Below are 20,062 nucleotides of genomic sequence, written 5' to 3' on the forward strand. Positions count from 1 at the left end.
ATATGTCTGCATGGTATTCCTATTTGTCATTCTAAGTGGTGGTTTACTAAGTACATTATCGCAGTGACCAGTCTGTTCAGTCATTTTGTCACTGTTGGGCATCTGGGATTTTTCCAGGTTTTGGTCCTATAATAGCACTACTATAAACAACTTGGAACAAATAGGCTCCCTGTCTTTTGGCTAATTTCTCTGGCATATATACCCCATGGTAAGATTACTGGGTCAAAGGATATGATCAGGGCAAGTAGGTGACATAGTGGATAAAGCACCAGCCCTGGAGTCAGGAGGACCTGAATTCAAATCTGGCCTCAGACACTTGATGTGACCCTGGGCAAGTCGCTTAACCCCAAATGCCTCACACACAAAAAATAAGTAAATAAAAATAAAACAAAGGATATGATCAATTCATAGCTTTTTCTACCACTTGCTAGATTACTCTATAGCAGGACTATTTAACCTAAGTCCATGAGCTTGAGTAGTGGTGTTGTGCTTGTTTTAATTATTTCAATAATTAGTTTCCTTTGGGACCCTGGATATTTTATTCTAAGGCGTTTAAAAACATTATTGTGAGAACAGGCGTGGCTTTGTCAGTCAGCCAAGGGATCCATGACACAAAAAGCAGTTAAGAACCCATGTTCTACAAAAGCATTTGACCAATTTGTATTGCAACCAATAGTATATGAGTGTACCTGTTTCCAACAGCCTTGCCTATCTCTGTGGGTTTTAATATTTTAACTTATTTGTCTAATTTAAGGAATATCATCAGTTGGTTTATTTTATTGTATTATATACTATAACATTTAATAATATAATAGCATTTATATTATTGTATTATATTTTGTTTGTTTTCATCAAGTTTCTCATATATTAAACATTTATTTGGACGCAATTCTGGGTTCCATATTCTGTTCCACTGGTTAATTTTTTATTTGGGTAGTTTTGATAGTTATTGATTTATATTTTTTTCTTTTTCTGTACATTTAAAAATTTATTTTAAATAAAATAAAACAAGAGAAGAAAAAATAAACATGGTCATATACACAGCAGAACATAGGAGAGGATTCAATATAAAACAATAAATTTCCAGTTCAATAAAACCTATATAATAAATAATATACCTTGTTTTTAAAGCTGCCCACACATACACATATACATAGATATCTATAAACATATACATATACACTCATACATATATATATGTAAGACTGTACTACTGTCATCTGTTTCTCTGAAGGTAGATAGCATTTTCCTTTATAATTCCAAGTCTTTCTAGGTTTTTTTTTTTAGACCAACCAGCTCATCATTTCCTACATCATAGCTATATTCCAACCCAATCACATCCTGAGAGATTGTCTATGAAAGTTTCCCCCGCAATTTTCTGTATTCCTTTTACTCTTGGCCATATAGGTTTTATTTATAGCAGAAACTTTTAATTTAAAATAATCAAAATTATTCATTATACCTGTCAATAATGCTCTCATCTTATAATATAGTTTAAGGTCTGATACTTCTGAATCTGCTTCCTTCATCATTTTTCCCTGGTTTCTTTGATGTTCCTGACCCTTTGTTCTTCCAAATGAACTTTATTATTTTTTCTAACTCAGTAAGATAATTTTTAAGTAACTCAATTGGGATGGCATTGAATAAATAGATTAGTTAGGTAAAATTGACGTTTAAAAAATATTGGTTTTACCTACCTGTGAACAATAAGCATTACTTCAGTTATTTAAATCTGACTTTATTTATATAAAATTGTTTTATAATTACATTCATATAGTTTTTGTGTCTGTTTTGGCACGTATACTCAGGTATTTTATACTTTCTAGTTATTTTAAATGTTCTAAAACAATAGAGAATAATATTGCTGACATATAGTGTCGTTTCCTTATTTTTTCTTTTGAGAAAATTTTCTATTTTAGGTTTAACTCTGAGACCATGATTACTACCCCTGCTTTTTTTTTACATAATAAATCTTACTCCTGCCCTTTATTTTATCTTTGTGTGTATCCCTCATTTTTATGTTTCCTGAAAGCAACATATTTTTTAATTCAAATTTTTAATCTGCTATCCATTTCCATTTTATAGGTAAATTCATCCCCTTCAGATTCTAAATTATAATTACTTGTGTATTTTCCTCCTTCCTATTTTTCCTCACTATCCTTCTACCCTATTTACTGTATCCCTCCTCACTCCTTTGCTTTACTTCTACTTGCTACCTTGATCTCTTATTCTTTAATCTACCCTCCCATCCATGAGTCCCTTTCTTATCCTCTCCCCCCACCCTATCCCCTTGCCAACTTATTTGATTTTAGAAGATTTTTATACATGCATATATACATATATATGTTGTTCCCTCTTTAACCCATTGCTGATGAGGGTAAGGTTCCAACACTACCTGCCCTCCCCCCTACTAGTTTCTTCTGTATCAGTTTTTCCTTTTATGCCTCATCTATATGAGATAATTACTATTTTTTATTTCTTCATACACCATTTAATTTTTTTAGAATCATCCCATCATACTCAACTCAACCCAAGCCTTTCTATCAAATTACCCGAATAATAATAACAGTCATAAGAGTACTGATTATATTTTCACATATAAGAAGTAAACAGGGGCAGCTAGGTGGCACAGTGGATAAAGCACCAGCCCTGGATTCAGGAGGACCTGAGTTCAAATCCAACCTCAGACACTTGACACTTACTAGCTGTGTGACCCTGGGCAAGTCACAACCCTCATTGCCCCACAGGAAAAAAAAAAAAGAAGTAGTAAACAATTTGACCTTATTGCATCCCTTATAATTGGTCTTTAATGTTTACTTTGTATTTCTCCTGGATATTATATGTTGAATTTTATCTTAAGTTCTACTGGTGTTTCCCCTCGACACACACAAATAACCAGAAGTCTTTCAGCTTGTTAAATGGAAGGGGAAAAGATAATGAATTTTCTTTTGGACATGCTGAGTTTGAGATGCCTATGGGACATCCAGTTTAAGACATTAAAAGACAGTTGCTGGGGCAGCTAGGTGGTGCAGTGGATAGAGCACCGGCCCTGGAGTCAAGAGTACCTGAGTTCAAATCCGGCCTCAGACATTTGACACTTACTAGCTGTGTGACCCAGGGCAAGTCACTTAACCCCAATTGCCTTACCAAAAAAAAAAAAAGACATTTGGTAATGTGGAACTCAGGATAGAGACAGGGCTGTAAGTATATATAAAAGAATCATCTGCCTAGATTATAATTGAACTCATAGAAGATATTGAGATCACCAAGTGAGGTCATATAGAACAAAAGAGAAAGGGGCATGGGTCAGAGCACTGGGGATCATTCACCGTTGGTTGGCATGACCTGGATGAGATCCAGTAAAGAAGACCAAGAAAGAGTCATCAGACAGACAATGAGAAGACCAGGAGAGAACAACGTCATGAAAACCTAGAAAAGTGAGGTTATCGAGGAGTAACAGCTGATCAATAGTGTTGAAACTCTGCAGACAGTTCAAGGATAAGAGCTGAGGAAAGGCTATTTGACTTGACAATGAAGAGATCCCTGGTATCTTTGGAAAGAGCAGTTTCAGTGGAATGATGACTCCAGATTGCAGAGGGTTTAGAAAAGAATATAAGAGGAAATAGAGGCAGGGAATGTAAGCAGCTTTCTCAAAGGAGGGGAAGAGAGACCCAAGATGATAACTACTGCCTGTGGTTCTGATGAAATTAGGATTTCTTAAGGATGGAGGAGATGTAGGAGTGTTTGTAGGGAACAGAACAGGAGCCTGTAAATAGAAATTGAAGATTAGAGAAAATGGGGATGCTGGAGAGGGAAATGTGTTGGAAGAGATGGGAGGAGATGGAATCAAGGGTTTATATAGAAGTTTGCCTTGGCAAGGAGAAGGGGTGGGTTGGGGGTAAAGATGGAGATAGTGAGAGGGAAAAGATGGCTGAATTATATGAGACGAGGAGAAAAGGAATAGCCTTAATTTTTTTGTTTTGTTTTGCAAAGAATGAGTTCAGGTCCTCAGCTGAGAGGATAGGGAGACAGGGTGCTGCTATGGAGGGTTTGAGCAAAACCAAGAATATTTGGAATAACCACTGTGGAGAAAAGACAAGTTCAAAGCAACCTAAACAAGTGGTTGATAAGTATAGACTGCAGAATTGCAGGGAGAGTCCAAAGAAAAGAAAAGGTCAGTATTACACTATGTTATCCTCTGATTGGAATGCTAGACTACTTGAATGCAGGGTAAAGAGCTCCTTCCAAAGCCAGCATTTCAAGAGGGTTCCCAGGCCAGCCATCTTGTCAAATATATTATATGATTATATAAAATTGATATTTAACACTATTGATTAATTATATTATAATTATATAAATATATTTTTATATAAATCATCTATGAGTTATGTGTAGCATATTACCCATATGTAGTAAATGACATATTACACATGCATACTGTCACTTATTACACATGGGCAGTCACTGATTATGCTCACATTATTTATACTGTATTTTAAATGTTATATACATGAAATATATGTTATATGTTCATGTTTATGTTATGTAGATGTCACAGATAGAATATGTTATAATTATATATATCTGTTACATATCACACATGTGTATGAATATAGCTATAGCTATAAATATGGCTATAGATGATATAAATAGCTATAGGTCAGTATTGGTTGTGGTTGTTGTTCAGTTGTTTCAATCATGTCTGACTCTTCATTACCCCATTTTGGGGTTTTATTGGCAAAGATATTGGAGTGGTTTGCCATCTCCTTTAGTTCATTTTACAGATGAGGAAACTGAGGCAAACAGAGTTAAGTAACTTGCCCAGGGTCACACAGCTACTAAGTGTCTGAAGCCTCACATCTTATTAGTACATTCACTATGCTCTGGTCCTCAACTGGAGGACTGAACAGCTGGAAGAAAGGGATTTTTTTTTTTAAGTCTGTCCAAAGCTTCTATTCAAGGAGGACTCCCAGAACAGCCATCTCTTCTTCTTTTTTTTAATAGTATTTTATTTAATTTTTTTCCAATTACATGTAAAGATAGTTTTCAGGGGGCAGCTAGGTGGTCCAGTGGATTCAGAAGGACCTGAGTTCAAATTCGGCCTCAGGCATTTGACACTTACTAGCTTTGTGACCTTGGGCAAGTCACCTAACCCTTATTGCCCCACAAAAAAAAGATAGTTTTCAACATTCATTTTTGTAAGATTTTGAGTTCCAAATTTTTCTCCCTCCCTTCCTTCCCTACTCCCAAAGCCAGCAAGCAATCTGATATAGGTTATACATGACAATTAGTCATGCTTTGAGAAAAGAATCAGAACAAAAGGAAAAAACACAAGAACGAAGAAACAATAACAACAAAAACACAACAAAAGTGAAAATAGTATGCTTCAATCTGCATTCAGACGCCATAATTCTTTTTGTGGATGTGGAGATAATTTTCCATCATGAATCTTTTGGCATTGTTTTGGATCATTATATTGCTGAGAAGAGCTAAGTCTATCACCACTGATTATCCCTCAGTGTTGTTGATAGTGTGTGCAATGTTCTCTTGGTTCTGCTCATTTCACTCAGCATCAGTTTATGTAAATCTTTCCAGGTTTTTCTGAAATCCACCTGCTATCATTTCTTACAGCACAATAGTATTCCATTACATTCATATACCACAACTTTTTCAGCCATTCCCCAATTGATGGGCATTCCCTGAATTTCCAGTTCTTTGCTATCACAAGAGTAGCTATAAATATTTTTTGTACATGTGGGTCCTTTGCCCTTTTTTATGATCTCTTTGGGATATAGAACAAATAGTGGTATTGCTGGGTCAATGGGTATGCCTTTTGGACAGCCATCTCTTCTTGTCCCACCAGATTTACTTATTTTTCTTTGACTCCATCATGTCCTCAAGAAACTTCAACATCAAGACACTCATCATTCTTGCATATTAGAGCTGCTTTGGAACTGCCATCTCTCCCCACTACCTACCCTCACTACATTCGGTCCCTCTGACTGGAGTGCTAGTGTAAGAGCTAGGACTTGCAGCCAGCTGTTCTGATTCCAAATTTGGTGGTCTTTCATTACACAAGACTATCTCTCTGTCTCTCTTTCAAAAAAAAAAGGTGAGGTCGGGGCAACTAGGTGGCGCAGTGGATAAAGCATCAGCTCTGGATTCAGGAGGGCCTGAGTTCAAATTTGGTTTCAGACACTTGACACTTACTAGCTGTGTGACCCTGGGCAATTCACTTAACCCTCATTGCCCCCCCCCCAAAGCTATTTTGAACATAGATAAATTTAAGGATATCATACTTTTCTTAATAAAATCTTTAGTAGAGAAGAAAACATTTAAATTTAGGGTTTTACATTATTATAAAGGATGATCAAGCATGAAAGACTGTCACTCAGATCTCAAGGCAATGACCCAAGGCATTCCAAAGAACTGATGATGAAAAATGCTATACACCTTTAGAAAAAGAACTGATGAACTCTGAATGCAGATTTAAGCATACTTTTTTTACTCTATTTTAATTGGGGTTTTTTGTGTGTTTTCTTTTGCAACATGGCTAATATGGAAATATGTTTTGCATGACTATATAGAATCAATAGTAAATTGGTTGCCTTCCCAAAGAGGGGGGATGGGGAGAATTTGGAACTCAAAATATTAAAAAAATGGTTGTTAAAAATTATATTTATTTGGAAAACATTTAATGAAATAAAAACAATTTTAAAAATAAAACAAAATAATAAATTTAGGGCTTTACTTGTGATTAGGCTAAAATAATTTGTTGAACATTTGGTTGAACATCTAATTATTATTTAAAACTTCCTTTTACAGAATTCTTGCTGCCTGGAGGAAAAGAGTAGAAAATGCAAAACAACGAAATTATAAAACCTGCCAAATACTTTTCTGAATTGGAAAAGAGTATCCTGCTTGCATTAGTGGAAAAGTATAAATATGTGCTTGAATGTAAGAAAAGTGACGCCAGGACAATTGCACTTAAACAGCGGACCTGGCAAGCCCTGGCCCATGAGTACAATTCTCAACCGAGCGTCTCGCTTCGAGATTTCAAACAATTGAAGAAGTGCTGGGAAAACATCAAGGCACGGACCAAAAAGATAATGGCCCACGAAAGGAGAGAGAAGGTAAAACGAAGCGTTAGTCCACTGCTGAGCACACAGGTAATAGGAAAAGAGAAGATTGCCAGCATGCTACCTGAGCAAATTTACTTTTTACAGAGTCCTCCGGAAGAAGAGTCGGAATACCACCCAGATGCAGCAAACCAAGGTATCGATGTGCCTGTTACCCCTTCCTTTGCTCATTGGGACGCCGTCTGCATTTTGTGTAATGCCCCCCATCTTTACATAACTTTGACGTTGATTCTTGATTTTTTCCCGTTAAAAATTGGGGATCATGGGGGCAGCTAGGTAGCGCAGTGGATAAAGCACTCACTGGCCCTGGATTCAGGAGGACCTGAGTTCAAATCCGAACTCAGACACTTGACACTTACTAGCTGTGTGACCCTGGGCAAGTCACTTAACACTCATTGCCCCACAAATACCCCAATCCCCCCCCAAAATTGGGGATCATGGAGTTGTATAGAGGAAAAGAATCAGACGCTGGAATAAGGTGTTGAATTATATGTTTGCAACCCTTTATCCTTGTGACATCTGACAGGGATTACAGACACTTCCAAAATCCGGAGAATTTTTTAATTTAACTACCCCAAGGACTGCTGTTGATTTTTATCATTCAGCATGATGGGAGACAGTGCATTCTGGGGGTAGAAATGGGCATTCTTCAAGAGGATTTGCATTAATGCTTATTATTAAATAATGCAAAATGAGCATTTCCAAAAGTTTATTGTAATGATTCTTATCCCAATGATTCCCAACCTTTAACAATACCCTATATCTACACTGTTATCCCAATAACTATATCAAGGGACCAGAACTATATCAATTAATTCCAGTAATAAACTTGTTTGTTGATCTTCTTAAAAAAAACCAATAATGCCTTAGGGAACTAAAAAATTCTAAGAAGAAAATTAATTTCAAATGTTTTAAAGAAATAATAATGACTAGCGTTTTCATAGTACTTTAAGGGTTTCAAAATTGCTTTTAAAATATTATCTCAATTGTTCCTCACAAAAATGTGAAATATATTCTATAATCCCCATTTTACAGATGAAGAAACCGTGGCAGACAGGGTTAAGGTTACTTGCCTAGGGTCACATAGCTAGTAAATTTCTGTGTCTAGATTTGAACTCAGGTCTTCTTGACTAGGAATTATAACTGTTTGACAAGCATGTCATAAAGAACTCATTAAAGGGGACAGCTAGGTGGCAGTGGATAAGGCACCAGCCCTGGATTCAGGAGGACCAGAGTTCACATACCAGACACTTGACAGTAGCTTTTGTGACCCTGGGCAAGTCGCTTAACCCTCATTGCCCTGCAAAGAAAAAAAAAAGGAAGAAAAAAAAACTACAACTCATTTAAGGAAAAGGAAGTATTGTTGCAAAGTAAGAAAAAATAATGACTGGGTATCTTTGAGGTATTAAAATATTTATAGATAAGTAACAGGCAAAAAGAAATAGTTACGCCGAGATGCCTTCCTCTTTAGGATAATGTCAGAAAATATTTATATAGTTTTGGAAACTCTCAACTTAGGTACTGGGTTATTTTTTAATTAAAGCTATTTTGAAGTCATTTATTTAGAACCTGGAACACATTTTCTCATGGAATCAATCCAACAGATGTTTAATATACACCTGTTGTTTGTAAAGCATTATATGCTAGGAGCTGAGATTGAGTTGATGTCCATAGCTATAAACAGTATCTCATTAATATTAGGTTTCATAGTTTTTGCTTATTTTTTTTTTTTTGCAGGGCAATGGGGGTTAAGTGACTTGCCCAGGGTCACACAGCTATTAAGTGTCAAGTGTCTGAGGCCGGATTTGAATTCAGGTACTCCTGAATCCAGGCCTGGTGCTTTATCCACTGCTCCACCTAGTCGCCCCTTGCTTATTTTTTTTTTTACCAGCTACATAGTGGTTATTTTTTTCTATATTTTAAATTTTATATGGTAGATCCAATATGGCCCTCCTTATCTGATACCTTTTAAATTTCTTTCTTCTTCTTTTCTTTATTTTTTAATCATTCATTGACATTCTTTCCTTTTCTTCCTATTTATTGCATCTCTATCTGTAATTTGCCATTTCCCTCAATTCCTACACCCCACCAAAATAAAAGCTCTCTCTTTGTAGCAAATAAGCATAGTCACACAATTCAGATCCACTTATTTGCCATATCTTAATTTGAATGTCTCTCGTTCATTACCTCTAGCCCATCACCTCTCTGCTAAGAAGGGAATCTTTTCTGACCACTTAGCAAATGGAATTGGCAACATCAGGCATATCACTTTGTGTTTGGACAGTAAGCTTTTATTGGCACGTTCAAAACAATTAAAAAAATTGATGCTTACTGAAGCTTTGTTATATTAAACTCATTTGCCAATATATTCCTCCTACTCCACCCCCAACCCCAGCCTTGAAACATCCTTTATAACAGTTATGCAGAGCCGACAGATCGTTAGTATTTTTCATCATTTATATGTTTCTCATTTTCCCATGTTTTTCTTTGTCTATATTAAAATATTCAAATGTAGCTCTACTACGTCATCCTGGCATAGAGATGACCTTACGTTCTTGTTGATGGGGCAAACTTCTGGCAAGCTAGAAATGCTAATAGAATGAATGGACTTGGCAAATGGACTAAAAATTCATCATCTAATCACCCACTTAGCCAAGTTTAAGGAAAAAGAGTGACATTATTAAGTGATGAATTTCTTTTTGACCAGGGTAAAACTTGAAGCTGGTTACTAAGCTGTAACGAGGTTGTTATGTGCATTGATGGAGAGAGTAAGCATGATCACAAATCTTTCAAAGTATTGAAGAAATATATCCATTGAAATATGCCTTATCTGATATCCTCCATATTTTCAGTAATCATGAATTTATCTTTCCCCCACAAGCTGGGGTAAAAGGTGGTCCAGTGGATTGAGCACTGGGCCTTTCAGAACCAGGAAGACCTGAGTTCATATGTGGCCTCAGACACTTACTAGCTGTGTGACCCTGGGCAAATCACTTAACCTTTGCCTGCCTCAATTTACCCATGTGCAAAATGAAAGTAATAATACCTCTAAGGATTGTTGTGAAGATCAAATGAGATATTATTTGTAAAGTATTTTGTCAACCTGAAGGTGCTATGTAAATATTATATATTCCTGTTTTCCTTTGCCTTCTAGAGAGTATTTTTAAAAAATGTTTTTCTTTGGCTCATTTGTTGTAAAGTATGGAAACAAGCCTTCTTCAAGGTTGATAGCAACCTGTAGTGAGATCTCTAGTTGAATACTACCATAGCTATACTCTTCAGTGTTTTTATCAATGACTTGAAGGCATAGAGCAAGGGGGTGTGGAGGAACATGCACTATTAAGCACCTGCTATATGCTATTCACTGTGCTAAGTGCTTTATATATTATCTTCTTTATTCCTCAAAGTAACTCTATGAGATAGGTTCTATTATCTTAATTTTACAGTTGAGGAAACTGAGGCGGACAGAGTAAATGACTTGTCCAGGGTCACACAGCAAGGAAGTAAACATCTGAGGTCGTATTTAAACTCAGAACTTCCAGATCCCAAGCACAGCACTCTATCCCCTGTGCCACCTAGATGCTGACATAAAGGGCAACAGAGATGGCATACTTGTCATATTCTCTGAACAAAGATGAGAGATAGCATCAATAAATTGGCTGATTGAATTGAGATCACAGCCGACTATAGTGAAGGGGAAAACTGAAATAAGGTAAGAAACATAATTTAGGGACAGATTGTAGTGGGTCTTTTTTTTTGTGGGGCAATGAGGGTTAAGTGACTTGTCCAGGGTCACACAGCTAGTAAGTGTCAAGTGTCTGAGGCCAGATTCAAACTCAGGTCCTCCTGAATTCAGGGCCCGTGCTTTATCCACTGTGCCACCTAGCTGCCCCCATAGTGGGTCTTGAATTCTAAGCTGATGAGTTCAGTTTTTTATCTTAGAGGTAACTAGGAAACCACTGAAGAATTTTGAGGAACTCTTAAGATTAAGGAAGTCTGGTAGGGCAAAGATATGATTATTTCCTTTTAAAATTCCCTAGTATTCTTATTCCTTCTAGATAATTTTCACTATCAATTTTTCATATTCTTTAAAATTTCCCACAGGGTCTTAAATTGATATTGCATTAAATCTCCATTAATTTAGCCTTCTCAGACTTAATAAAATAAGTTGTCCATTTAATAATCTTTTCTTGCAGTGTTCCCACTGGAATTTAATGTTTTTATTATCATAAGTACCTTATCATCAGTTTTAATAGCCAAGTATTAAATGTTTTCTATCACTCATTTTATTTTTTCATTGTAATTTCTATCTAGATGTTGTTAATATATTAGAATCCAGAGTTGATTTTTAATTGTCACAATCTTGTTGCTTATTATTTTCTTCATTGATATCTTTTCTTTTTATATCACCTTAATTTCCAAATATATTCCATCCTTCACCATCCTTTGTAACAAAGAATAAAACAGAAGGCAGTTCAACAAGACTGGCCCAGCACATCAACTGAGTCTGACAATATGTGCAAGGTTTCACACCCACAGTCCCTGCTATTCTGCAAAGAAGGGAAGGAGGTGCAATATCTCATCTCTTCCTAGAGCCAAACTTGATCATTATAATGACACAGAATGCTGAGTGCATTTTCAATTTGTCATTTTAAGTTATTCTTTTGGATTTTCTAAGTTTATATTAGTGTTATCTATATAATGTGAAGTTTTAATTTCTTACTGTCACATTTATAACATTTCTTTTTGTAAAAGAAATGGTGATCAAAATTTCTTTATTGTATTCAGTAGGTATTAGGTACTGGGGACCTTGTTCTTACTTTTAAGGGGGAACTTTTCTAAGCAGTATAATGTTAATTCTTGGTTTTAAATAGGATCTCTTTGGTAGAGTAATAAAAAATTATTCCTACCTATCTTAAGACCTATAATCAAGAACATGTTTTGCATGGCAGTACATATAATCTTGCTTTTTAGGTGTAGCTAAGTGGTACAGTGGATAAAGCACCAGCCCTTGATTCAGGAGGACCTGAGTTCAAACCTGGCCTTTAGACACTTGACACCTACTAGCTGTGTGACAATGGGCAAGTCACTTAACCCTCATTGCCCTGCAAAAATGAATGAATGGGGGCAGCTAGGTGGCACAGTGGATAGAGCACCAGCCTATTTTACTAGCTGTGTGACCCTGGGCAAGTCACTTAACCCTCATTGCCCCATTTAAAAAAAATGAATGAATGAATAAACAATTTTGCCTCATCTGTTAAGATAGTTATGGGAGTTTTTCTTTGTTTTATACTTAATATGATACATTGATAATTTTTCTTTGCATCATGCCTACTTTTACTTGCCCAGGTTCGAACATCTAGTAAATATCTGAGGTCACATTTGAACTAGAAAGAAGAATCTTCCTGACTCCAGGCCTAGCACTCTGTCTACTGCTCCATTTAGTTGCCTGCTATCTTAGATATCAGACTGTTATCAGAGAAACTTTCTGTAAAGATTTTTGCCCCAGTTAACTGTTTCTCTTCTAATTTTAATTTCAATGATTTTGTTTGTGCAAAAACATTTTCAATTTCATGCAATCAAATTTGACCCTTTTTATTTTCTGTAACCCCTCTCCATCCCTTGAATAGTCATAATTTCTTCCCCTATCCATTGTTATAAAAAGTATCTGCCTCCATTCTCTTCTAATTTGTTTATGATGTGACCTTTAATATCTAGGTTGTGTATCAATTTGGAATTTATTGTGATATGTGGAATGATTTCTTGTTTTAATTGGTTGTATTTTTTAAACTTTTACCTAATCCATTGCTATTTCCTTAATCTTATCTGCATAACAGAGGTTGTGTTCTTCCCCTCCCACCTACACCCCCCCCTTTTTTTTTAACAAATAAAGAAGGTGCCCTGATCATCCTGCCATGATGCAGTGGGAGGGAATAACAGGAAAGGGGTTTGATTTTTTTATATCATCTCCTTATGTCTCAGGCTGAAACTGGATATAGCTCAATGTACTGAGAATTAGGAGCTTGAAAGAAGACCCCTCTTTGCTATTAACTTCCTGTGTTACCTCAAACATGATTTCTATGTGTTTCACTTGAAAAATGGGGAAAATGATGTCTCCACCTCCTTCCTCTCTCATCAGGACTTTATGCTTACAAATAGCAATATAATGCAATTCATAATTGGGAAGCAATTTATCCAAAGGAGCACTATTACCCATGTTTGGAATGTGCATTAACTTTTCTAGGCCATTAAGACTGTTTCATTACTTCGGTAAGAAAATGGTGGTCAAGTTAATAGCTCGAAAGTGAATGCTGCTTAAGTTGGCCACTAGGTGGTTTAATGTAGACTTGTAGAGCAATGTAGAGCATTAGACTTGGATTCCAGAAGACCTGAGCTAATGTCCTACCTTAGATACTTCCTAGTTCTATGAGGCACTTTATCTCTCTCACCTTTAATTCCTCTGTAAAATTGTTTGGTTTTTTTTGTGGGGCAATGAGGGTTAAGTGACTTGCCCAGGGTCACACAGCTAGTAAGTGTCAAGTGTCTGAGGCCAGATTTGAACTCAGGTCCTCCTGAATCCAGGGCTGGTGCTTTATCCACTGCACCACCTAGCTGCCCCCTGTAAAACTGGGATAATAATAGTAACTAACTTATAGGGATGCTGTGAGCATATAAAAAGATGACATGTAAAGTGCTTTATGATTTTAAAAAATTCTGTATAACTCTTAGTTGTATTGTTGTTGTTGTTAAGATTTAAGATGAATTATAGTATAGTGGATACAAGGCTGGCCTTGGCAATAGGAAGACCTGGATGCAAATCTTGCTTTTGATACATCCTGTCACCATGGGTTGTCAATTTTTGTTTTTATGCCTGTCTCCTACAAAAAAATAAAAATAAACAGATCAGAGAAATTATTTTCATAATTTCTCCTATAGGAAAAACCAGATACGAGACATACAGGTAAAACATAATACCAGTTTATTTGTCCCAAGAACAAGCAGGCATGAGTCATGTGGAAACCCTTTCCAAAGAAGGAACTCTCAAAGGTTCCCCTTTTTTGTGACATTATATAAACCTTTTTTTTCTCTTGCACTGGTTACAGGGTAACTTCATTAGCATGATACGAATCAACCTAAAGCAAATACTATAATAGGCAACTTAAAGAAACGGAAGGGTTTATCAAGGACAACAAGGATGCCTAGATATTTGATAAGGAGAACAATAAGATTTACTTTCTTAGGGAAAGAAGTTAGTGAAGAGGGACTTATCTGCTGAAAAATTTCTATAGCTCAAATTAGCTAGCTTGGCATCTGAAAGCTAATAAACTGTGCCTATCAGTAGGCTATTAGCTGCCTAAGCCAGTCTGTAAAGGCCATTTTAAAAATTCTCCAACTGCTTCTCCCAAATTGAGAAGAAAAAGCCTCTTTCAATTTAAGCAAATATCAGGGTTTATTGATAAGAATAAACTTAGAGATAAGGATACAGAAAAATAGGACAATACGACCTGACTGTGTTTTAACTTTCTCCCTGCCACCTTGAAATCTCTCTCCTCTGGGTGTGTCTGGCCTGGGCTGCTGCTGTAGCCACACCTCACTCAGTTGGACTCAGCTCTACCCCTGGTCGCTCCCTGCATCTTCCCCTCTCCATAGCTCTCCTCCTGTCTACCATTCCCCTTCACTGTCAGCTGCCCCTGCTCTTCTTTCTCTATAGTTCCACGTCTCCCTGCGTCTCTTTTCTCAGTCTTCCTTTCTCAGTAGTGTCCCCCTAGCATCTCTACCCCCCCCAGGCTATAAAAACCTTCTCTCCCCTGAAACTCGGGCTGACCGTGCCCATGCACACCAAGCTAATTTGCTGGCACCCCCAGGCCATACCTAAAGCCGGTAGGGGCACAAAGCCCCCATGCTGGGTGCGCCTGGAGCTAGGAGCTAAGCAGAAGAAGCTGGCGCATGTGTATCCTAGCTGAGCGGAGCAGGCGCCTGAGGCCTCTGTGCAGGGCATGCCGTGTCCAGTGTCCCTGAGGCAGTTTCGGGGAGAGCGGGAGAACGGTCACACTCGGGGAGGGGTGGCCTGTTCAGGGCACCCGAGGCTAATTTTAGCCTCTTATACTGCTAACCATCTAGTTTCAGTTTGAAGTTTAGTCAAAGGGCATTTTGCTCTTATTAATCTAGGGTTCATAAAATCTGTTTGGATAATAAGGCAGCTCCATCAAATTCATCATAACAGAGTAAAACACTTACCTTTTCAGTGTCTTATGGAAAACTATAAATTATAGACAAGTTGCTGAGTTGTATCAGTGGAGGAAGTTCCTACTCTAGAACTTCAGTTCTAGACCTTATTTACTCTCACAAAAACAAACCCCAAACTTTATCCTATAGAGAAAATACTTTCTTCCTCTTGGCAAAAGTGCATTTAGGGGGCGGCTAGATAGCACAGTGGATAGAGCACTGGCCCTGGATTCAGGAGTACCTGAGTTCAAATCCGGCTTCAGACACTTGACACTTACTAGCTGTGTGACCTTGGGCAAGTCACTTAACCCCCATTGCCCCGCAAAAAAAAAAAAAATTGCATTTAGCATTAGGAAGCAAAGACACTATGGAAATCCATTTTAACTGGTTGTCGTGGGTGGAAATTACCATACCATCTGTTCCTTCCCAGAACATTTTGGTATTGCCCATCCCAATCTGCCCTCTGCATTTATATTCTGTTGACATGTGAGAGCAACCTTTGAGTGTCTGGTTTTTGCTCTTGTCTTTCAGAACCTTTTCCTGTTTCAAATCGAGAGCTATGCGAGGAAGAGAAGGAACTAATTCATTTCCCAGTTTGTGAAGGGACCTCACAGCCTGAACCTTCGTGTTCAGCGGTCAGAATAACAACCAATAAAAACTACCGGAGCAGAGCCTCTCAGGAAAGTGCTTTAAAAAAGATGCATGAAGAGGAACACCATCAGCAAATGTCCATTTTGCAGCTGCAGTTGATCCAGATGAATGAAGTGCATGTGGCCAAAATCCAGCAGATCGAAAGAGAATGTGAAATGGCAGAAGAGGAACACAGGATAAAAATGGAAGTTCTCAACAAAAAGAAGATGTATTGGGAGAGAAAACTGCAGACTTTCACTAAGGAGTGGCCTGTGTCATCATTTAACAGGCCCTTCCCCAATTCACCGTAGAGGATGGGGAATGAACATACATGTGAATTCACATTTAACAAAGGTGTTTGGAAAAAGGGGTGTATGAGATAAATCTGTGAATTTACAATTTGTCAGAGTTGGAATGAGACCAATTAAATGTCAGAGTCAAATGGAAAGTAGTAACTTTTCTGAGATTACATTCAGGTAGCACACATGACTTGACCCCTTTCTGACTCCTTTATTTCTAACCACTTCTACTAAGGATGAGGAAAGAAGTGATTTTGATTTTTGAACATTGTAGCTATAAGTGTGATCATTCTGAATGTGATATTGTCTTTAATTAGAAGTCACACAAGAACTCTGTGGGTTTGTTTTTTTATTGTTTTTTTAATCAAATACAAGGTATTTATAATGTGACCACTTATTAATATCATTTGGATTACTTTTTACTAACATTCAAGGATTTGTATGTGCAAATGAGGGTTGTTCCCTTCAAAGGCATCCTCTTGGGAGGCCAAATACTTGGTCCAGTGATCCTACCATTGCTCTAAACGCATCTGAACCTCTTCTTATGGAATTAGCTTCCATTTTCATTCTTTTAGGTGAAATTGGATTTTTTTTATAATAGTCAGAAATCATCCAGAACCCACCTAGTGCTTGGGGAAAAAAATGGTATAAAACCAAAGCATGAAACAAGGATCTTGGCCAAGAGACGTAGACAGTGGAATAAACCTGAGTCTGCAGAGTAATGGAGACAGATTGAAGGTCTCAAAATGGCAAAAGGAATATACCAAGTAGACAGTGTAGTGAAGAGGAAAGAATACTAGCTTTGAAATCGGAACACTTGGGTTCAAATCTTGCCTCTGACATTTATTACCCATGTGATCTTGGGTTCGTGTATGATCATTTATCCTTCTTGGGCCTGAATTTCCTCAACTATAAAGAAGTTGTATTAGATGACCTCAGATCCTTTCTGGCTGTAGTCTAGGGCCTGAAATCCAAGTTCTCTTGGCCAGGATTGTGTTAGCATAATAAAACAGGATTGTGAGACAAATTTTGGATAATGGAGAGTTTATTGATAGAGACAGATAGAAAGACAGAGGGAGCAACAGAGAGAGGGATGGAGATACACAGACTGAGAGAGAAAGACAGAGGCAGAGACACGAGTATAAAGTTTTGTTACTGTTTGTCTTGGAAAGGTACTCCCAAAGAGGAGTTTGAATTCCAAAACTATTCTGAGCAATGGTAGTTTATATCATTGAACAAAGTATATGGCCTCCAGGGTGACCGGGAGGAAGGAAGGCATTTCCTTGGATGTATATATACATTTGAGCACATTTTTTTACATTGTCTTATTATTTTATAATCACACCCTATATATTTTAAGAAGGGACTGCTCTCCTGGCAAGTGGTCCAAAGGGCTCCCACCTTTTCCCTGGATTTTCTACCTACTTAGATAGTATTAAATTATTGATTTCCTTTTATTTGGGCTTCCAGTCACACCCAAGGAGAGGCTCATTCACCAGCCATGCCAAAGGTGCTATCTTATAGTAATTTGATAAAATGATGCATTTAGAGAGTAGTAAGCTGGTTGGTTGCTTTTCCATCACCAACCTATCTATCTTACCAACACGGACTTATTCAACAGAAACTTTGAAAAGTGCTTCCTGAGCATAAATGGACAATTTGGAGAAGAAAGGGCTAGGATAAGGTGATAAATGCTGAAAGAGATGGCAAAAGCCAGTCTCATTAGAGCCCTGGACTATCAATCAGAAGATCTGAGTTTCTGTTCTACTTACTTACTCGCTGTGTGACCTTCAGTGGGTCACTTCCCACCTGAGCCTCAATTTCCTCCTACATAGAATTAGAGGGTTGGACACAATAGCCTCTTAGGGTTCCTTCTAGTTCCCAAACTATTATCCTTATGACCCCTCTGAGCCTCTGTTTCCTCATCTGTAAAATGGGGATAATAATGGTTGCACTATCTACCTCACAGAGTGGTTGTGAGGAAGAGTGCTTTGTAAACTGTGAAGCGCCATGTAAATGTGAGCTATTATTATTATTTTACATTGTAAGGTAGTTCATTGGTTTCCCAAGGCAAAAACTTCCCAAGGTCACATGTGATGAGTTAAAGAATAATGAATAGAATACAATCTAGATGGACACTATGGGGGGAGAGGGCTGGATTTGGGATTAGGAGATCTGGGTTTGAGTTCCGCCTTAGACACTCGCTGGCTGGATGACCCTGGGAAAGTCACTTAACCTTTATGAGTTTCTGTTTCCTCATCTATAAAATGAAGATAATAATACCCGTATCACCTACCTCACAGGGTTGTTGTGGGGAAAGAATTTGTCAAACCTTAAAAGATATAAATGTAAGTTGTTATCATGCTTACTTTCTGGAGGACAAAAGACCTATCTTGCTTGGAGCATCAGTGCCAAGAATATCCTAAAACAATGGGTCTGCAGAAGGTTTGTGTGCACCAAGCAAGAGCACTGTATTTCTAAACACCTGAGGCTCCTGAAGTCTTCTGGGCTTTGGATACATCACTTATTTTCTTTTTTTAAAAAATTATGGGGGGCAGCTAGGTGGCACAGTGGCCTTGGATTCAGGAGGACCTGAGTTCAAATTCAGCCTCAGACACTTGACAGTTGCTAGTTGTGTGACCCTGGGCAAATCACTTAACCCCCATTGCCCAGTAAAAATATATATATTTATTATCCCCCTCAATTACATGCAAAATCAATCTTTACCATTCTTTTTCTTTTTAAATTTTGAGTTCCAAATTCTCTCCCTCGAAGGTGATTTGATATAGGTTATCCACGGGCAGTCCATCACTCTTTTTCTAACAGTCGGCCCCCTATTCTCCTATTTCCTTGGGTCACTGCCTTCTTTCCAATCAACACAACTCTAAATCCTCCCCAATCCCTGTGGACCTACCCACGATGTGGCGGAAATAGCACTGGAATTCGGGAGGCATGATTCCAGATCCAGCTCTGTCACTGGGTATTAGTACGCCCCTGGGCAAGTTCCTTCCACTTTCTGGGCCTCAGTTTTCTCATCTATAATGTTGAAGGGGTTGGACTAAATGACAGCTCGGGGGTATAGTGGATAAAGTCAAGAAGATCTGAATTCAAATCCTACTTCAGACATCTACTAGCTGTGTGACATTGGCATATCACTTAACTTTCAGTTCCTTAGTTTTCTCATCTGTAAAATTAGGGGGATAGACTTGATGATCTCTAGGGGCCCCTTCCATCTCTAACATTCTTGGGCGGATTACATCATAGCTTTAGAGCTGGAAGGGACCTTAGAGACCATCTAAGTCAATTCCACTCCTTTTATAGGTGAAGAGGGGCAGCTAGGTGGCGCCGTGGATAAAGCACCAGCCCTGGATTCAGGAGGACCTGAGTTCAAATCCAGCCTCAGACACTTGTCACTTACTAGCTGTGTGACCCTGGGAAAGTCACTTAACCCCCATTGCCCAGCAAAACCAAAACAAAACAAAAAAACATTTTATAGGTGAAGGGGAAAAGTCCAGGGAGATCTCCTGGAGGCCACATTTTTGTTGGTAAGTCATTTCATGGCCCCATTTGGAGTTTTCTTGGCAAAGAGAATGGAGTGGTTTGCCATTTCCTTCTCTAGATCATTTTACAGAGAAGGAAACTGAGGCAAACAGGGTTAAGTGACTTGCCCAGGGTCACATAACAAGTAAGTGTCAGACTGGATTTGAACTTCAGGCCCAGAGTTTTATCCACACTGTGCCACCTAGCTGCCCTGTACGTCACATAGAT

The 20,062-nt window shown here is 37.9% G+C and overlaps 1 protein-coding gene across 2 annotated transcripts in view; it reads left to right on the top strand.

Annotated features, from left to right (window-relative positions):
* The window catches only part of MSANTD3 (Myb/SANT DNA binding domain containing 3), a 36,831-nt gene extending 17,904 nt beyond the window's left edge, over nt 1-18,927 (top strand). For both annotated transcript variants that reach the window (XM_043975842.1, XM_043975841.1), the window contains exons 2-3: nt 6,826-7,275; nt 15,897-18,927. In XM_043975842.1, the coding sequence (XP_043831777.1) occupies nt 6,858-7,275; nt 15,897-16,306 (828 nt within the window). In that variant the 5' untranslated portion in view covers nt 6,826-6,857 and the 3' untranslated portion in view covers nt 16,307-18,927. The remainder of the gene's footprint in view (nt 1-6,825; nt 7,276-15,896) is intronic.
* The last annotated feature ends 1,135 nt before the right edge of the window (nt 18,928-20,062 follow it).

This window comes from Dromiciops gliroides, chromosome 1, assembly GCF_019393635.1.
Source record: "Dromiciops gliroides isolate mDroGli1 chromosome 1, mDroGli1.pri, whole genome shotgun sequence".
NCBI classification, from domain to species: Eukaryota; Metazoa; Chordata; class Mammalia; order Microbiotheria; family Microbiotheriidae; genus Dromiciops; species Dromiciops gliroides.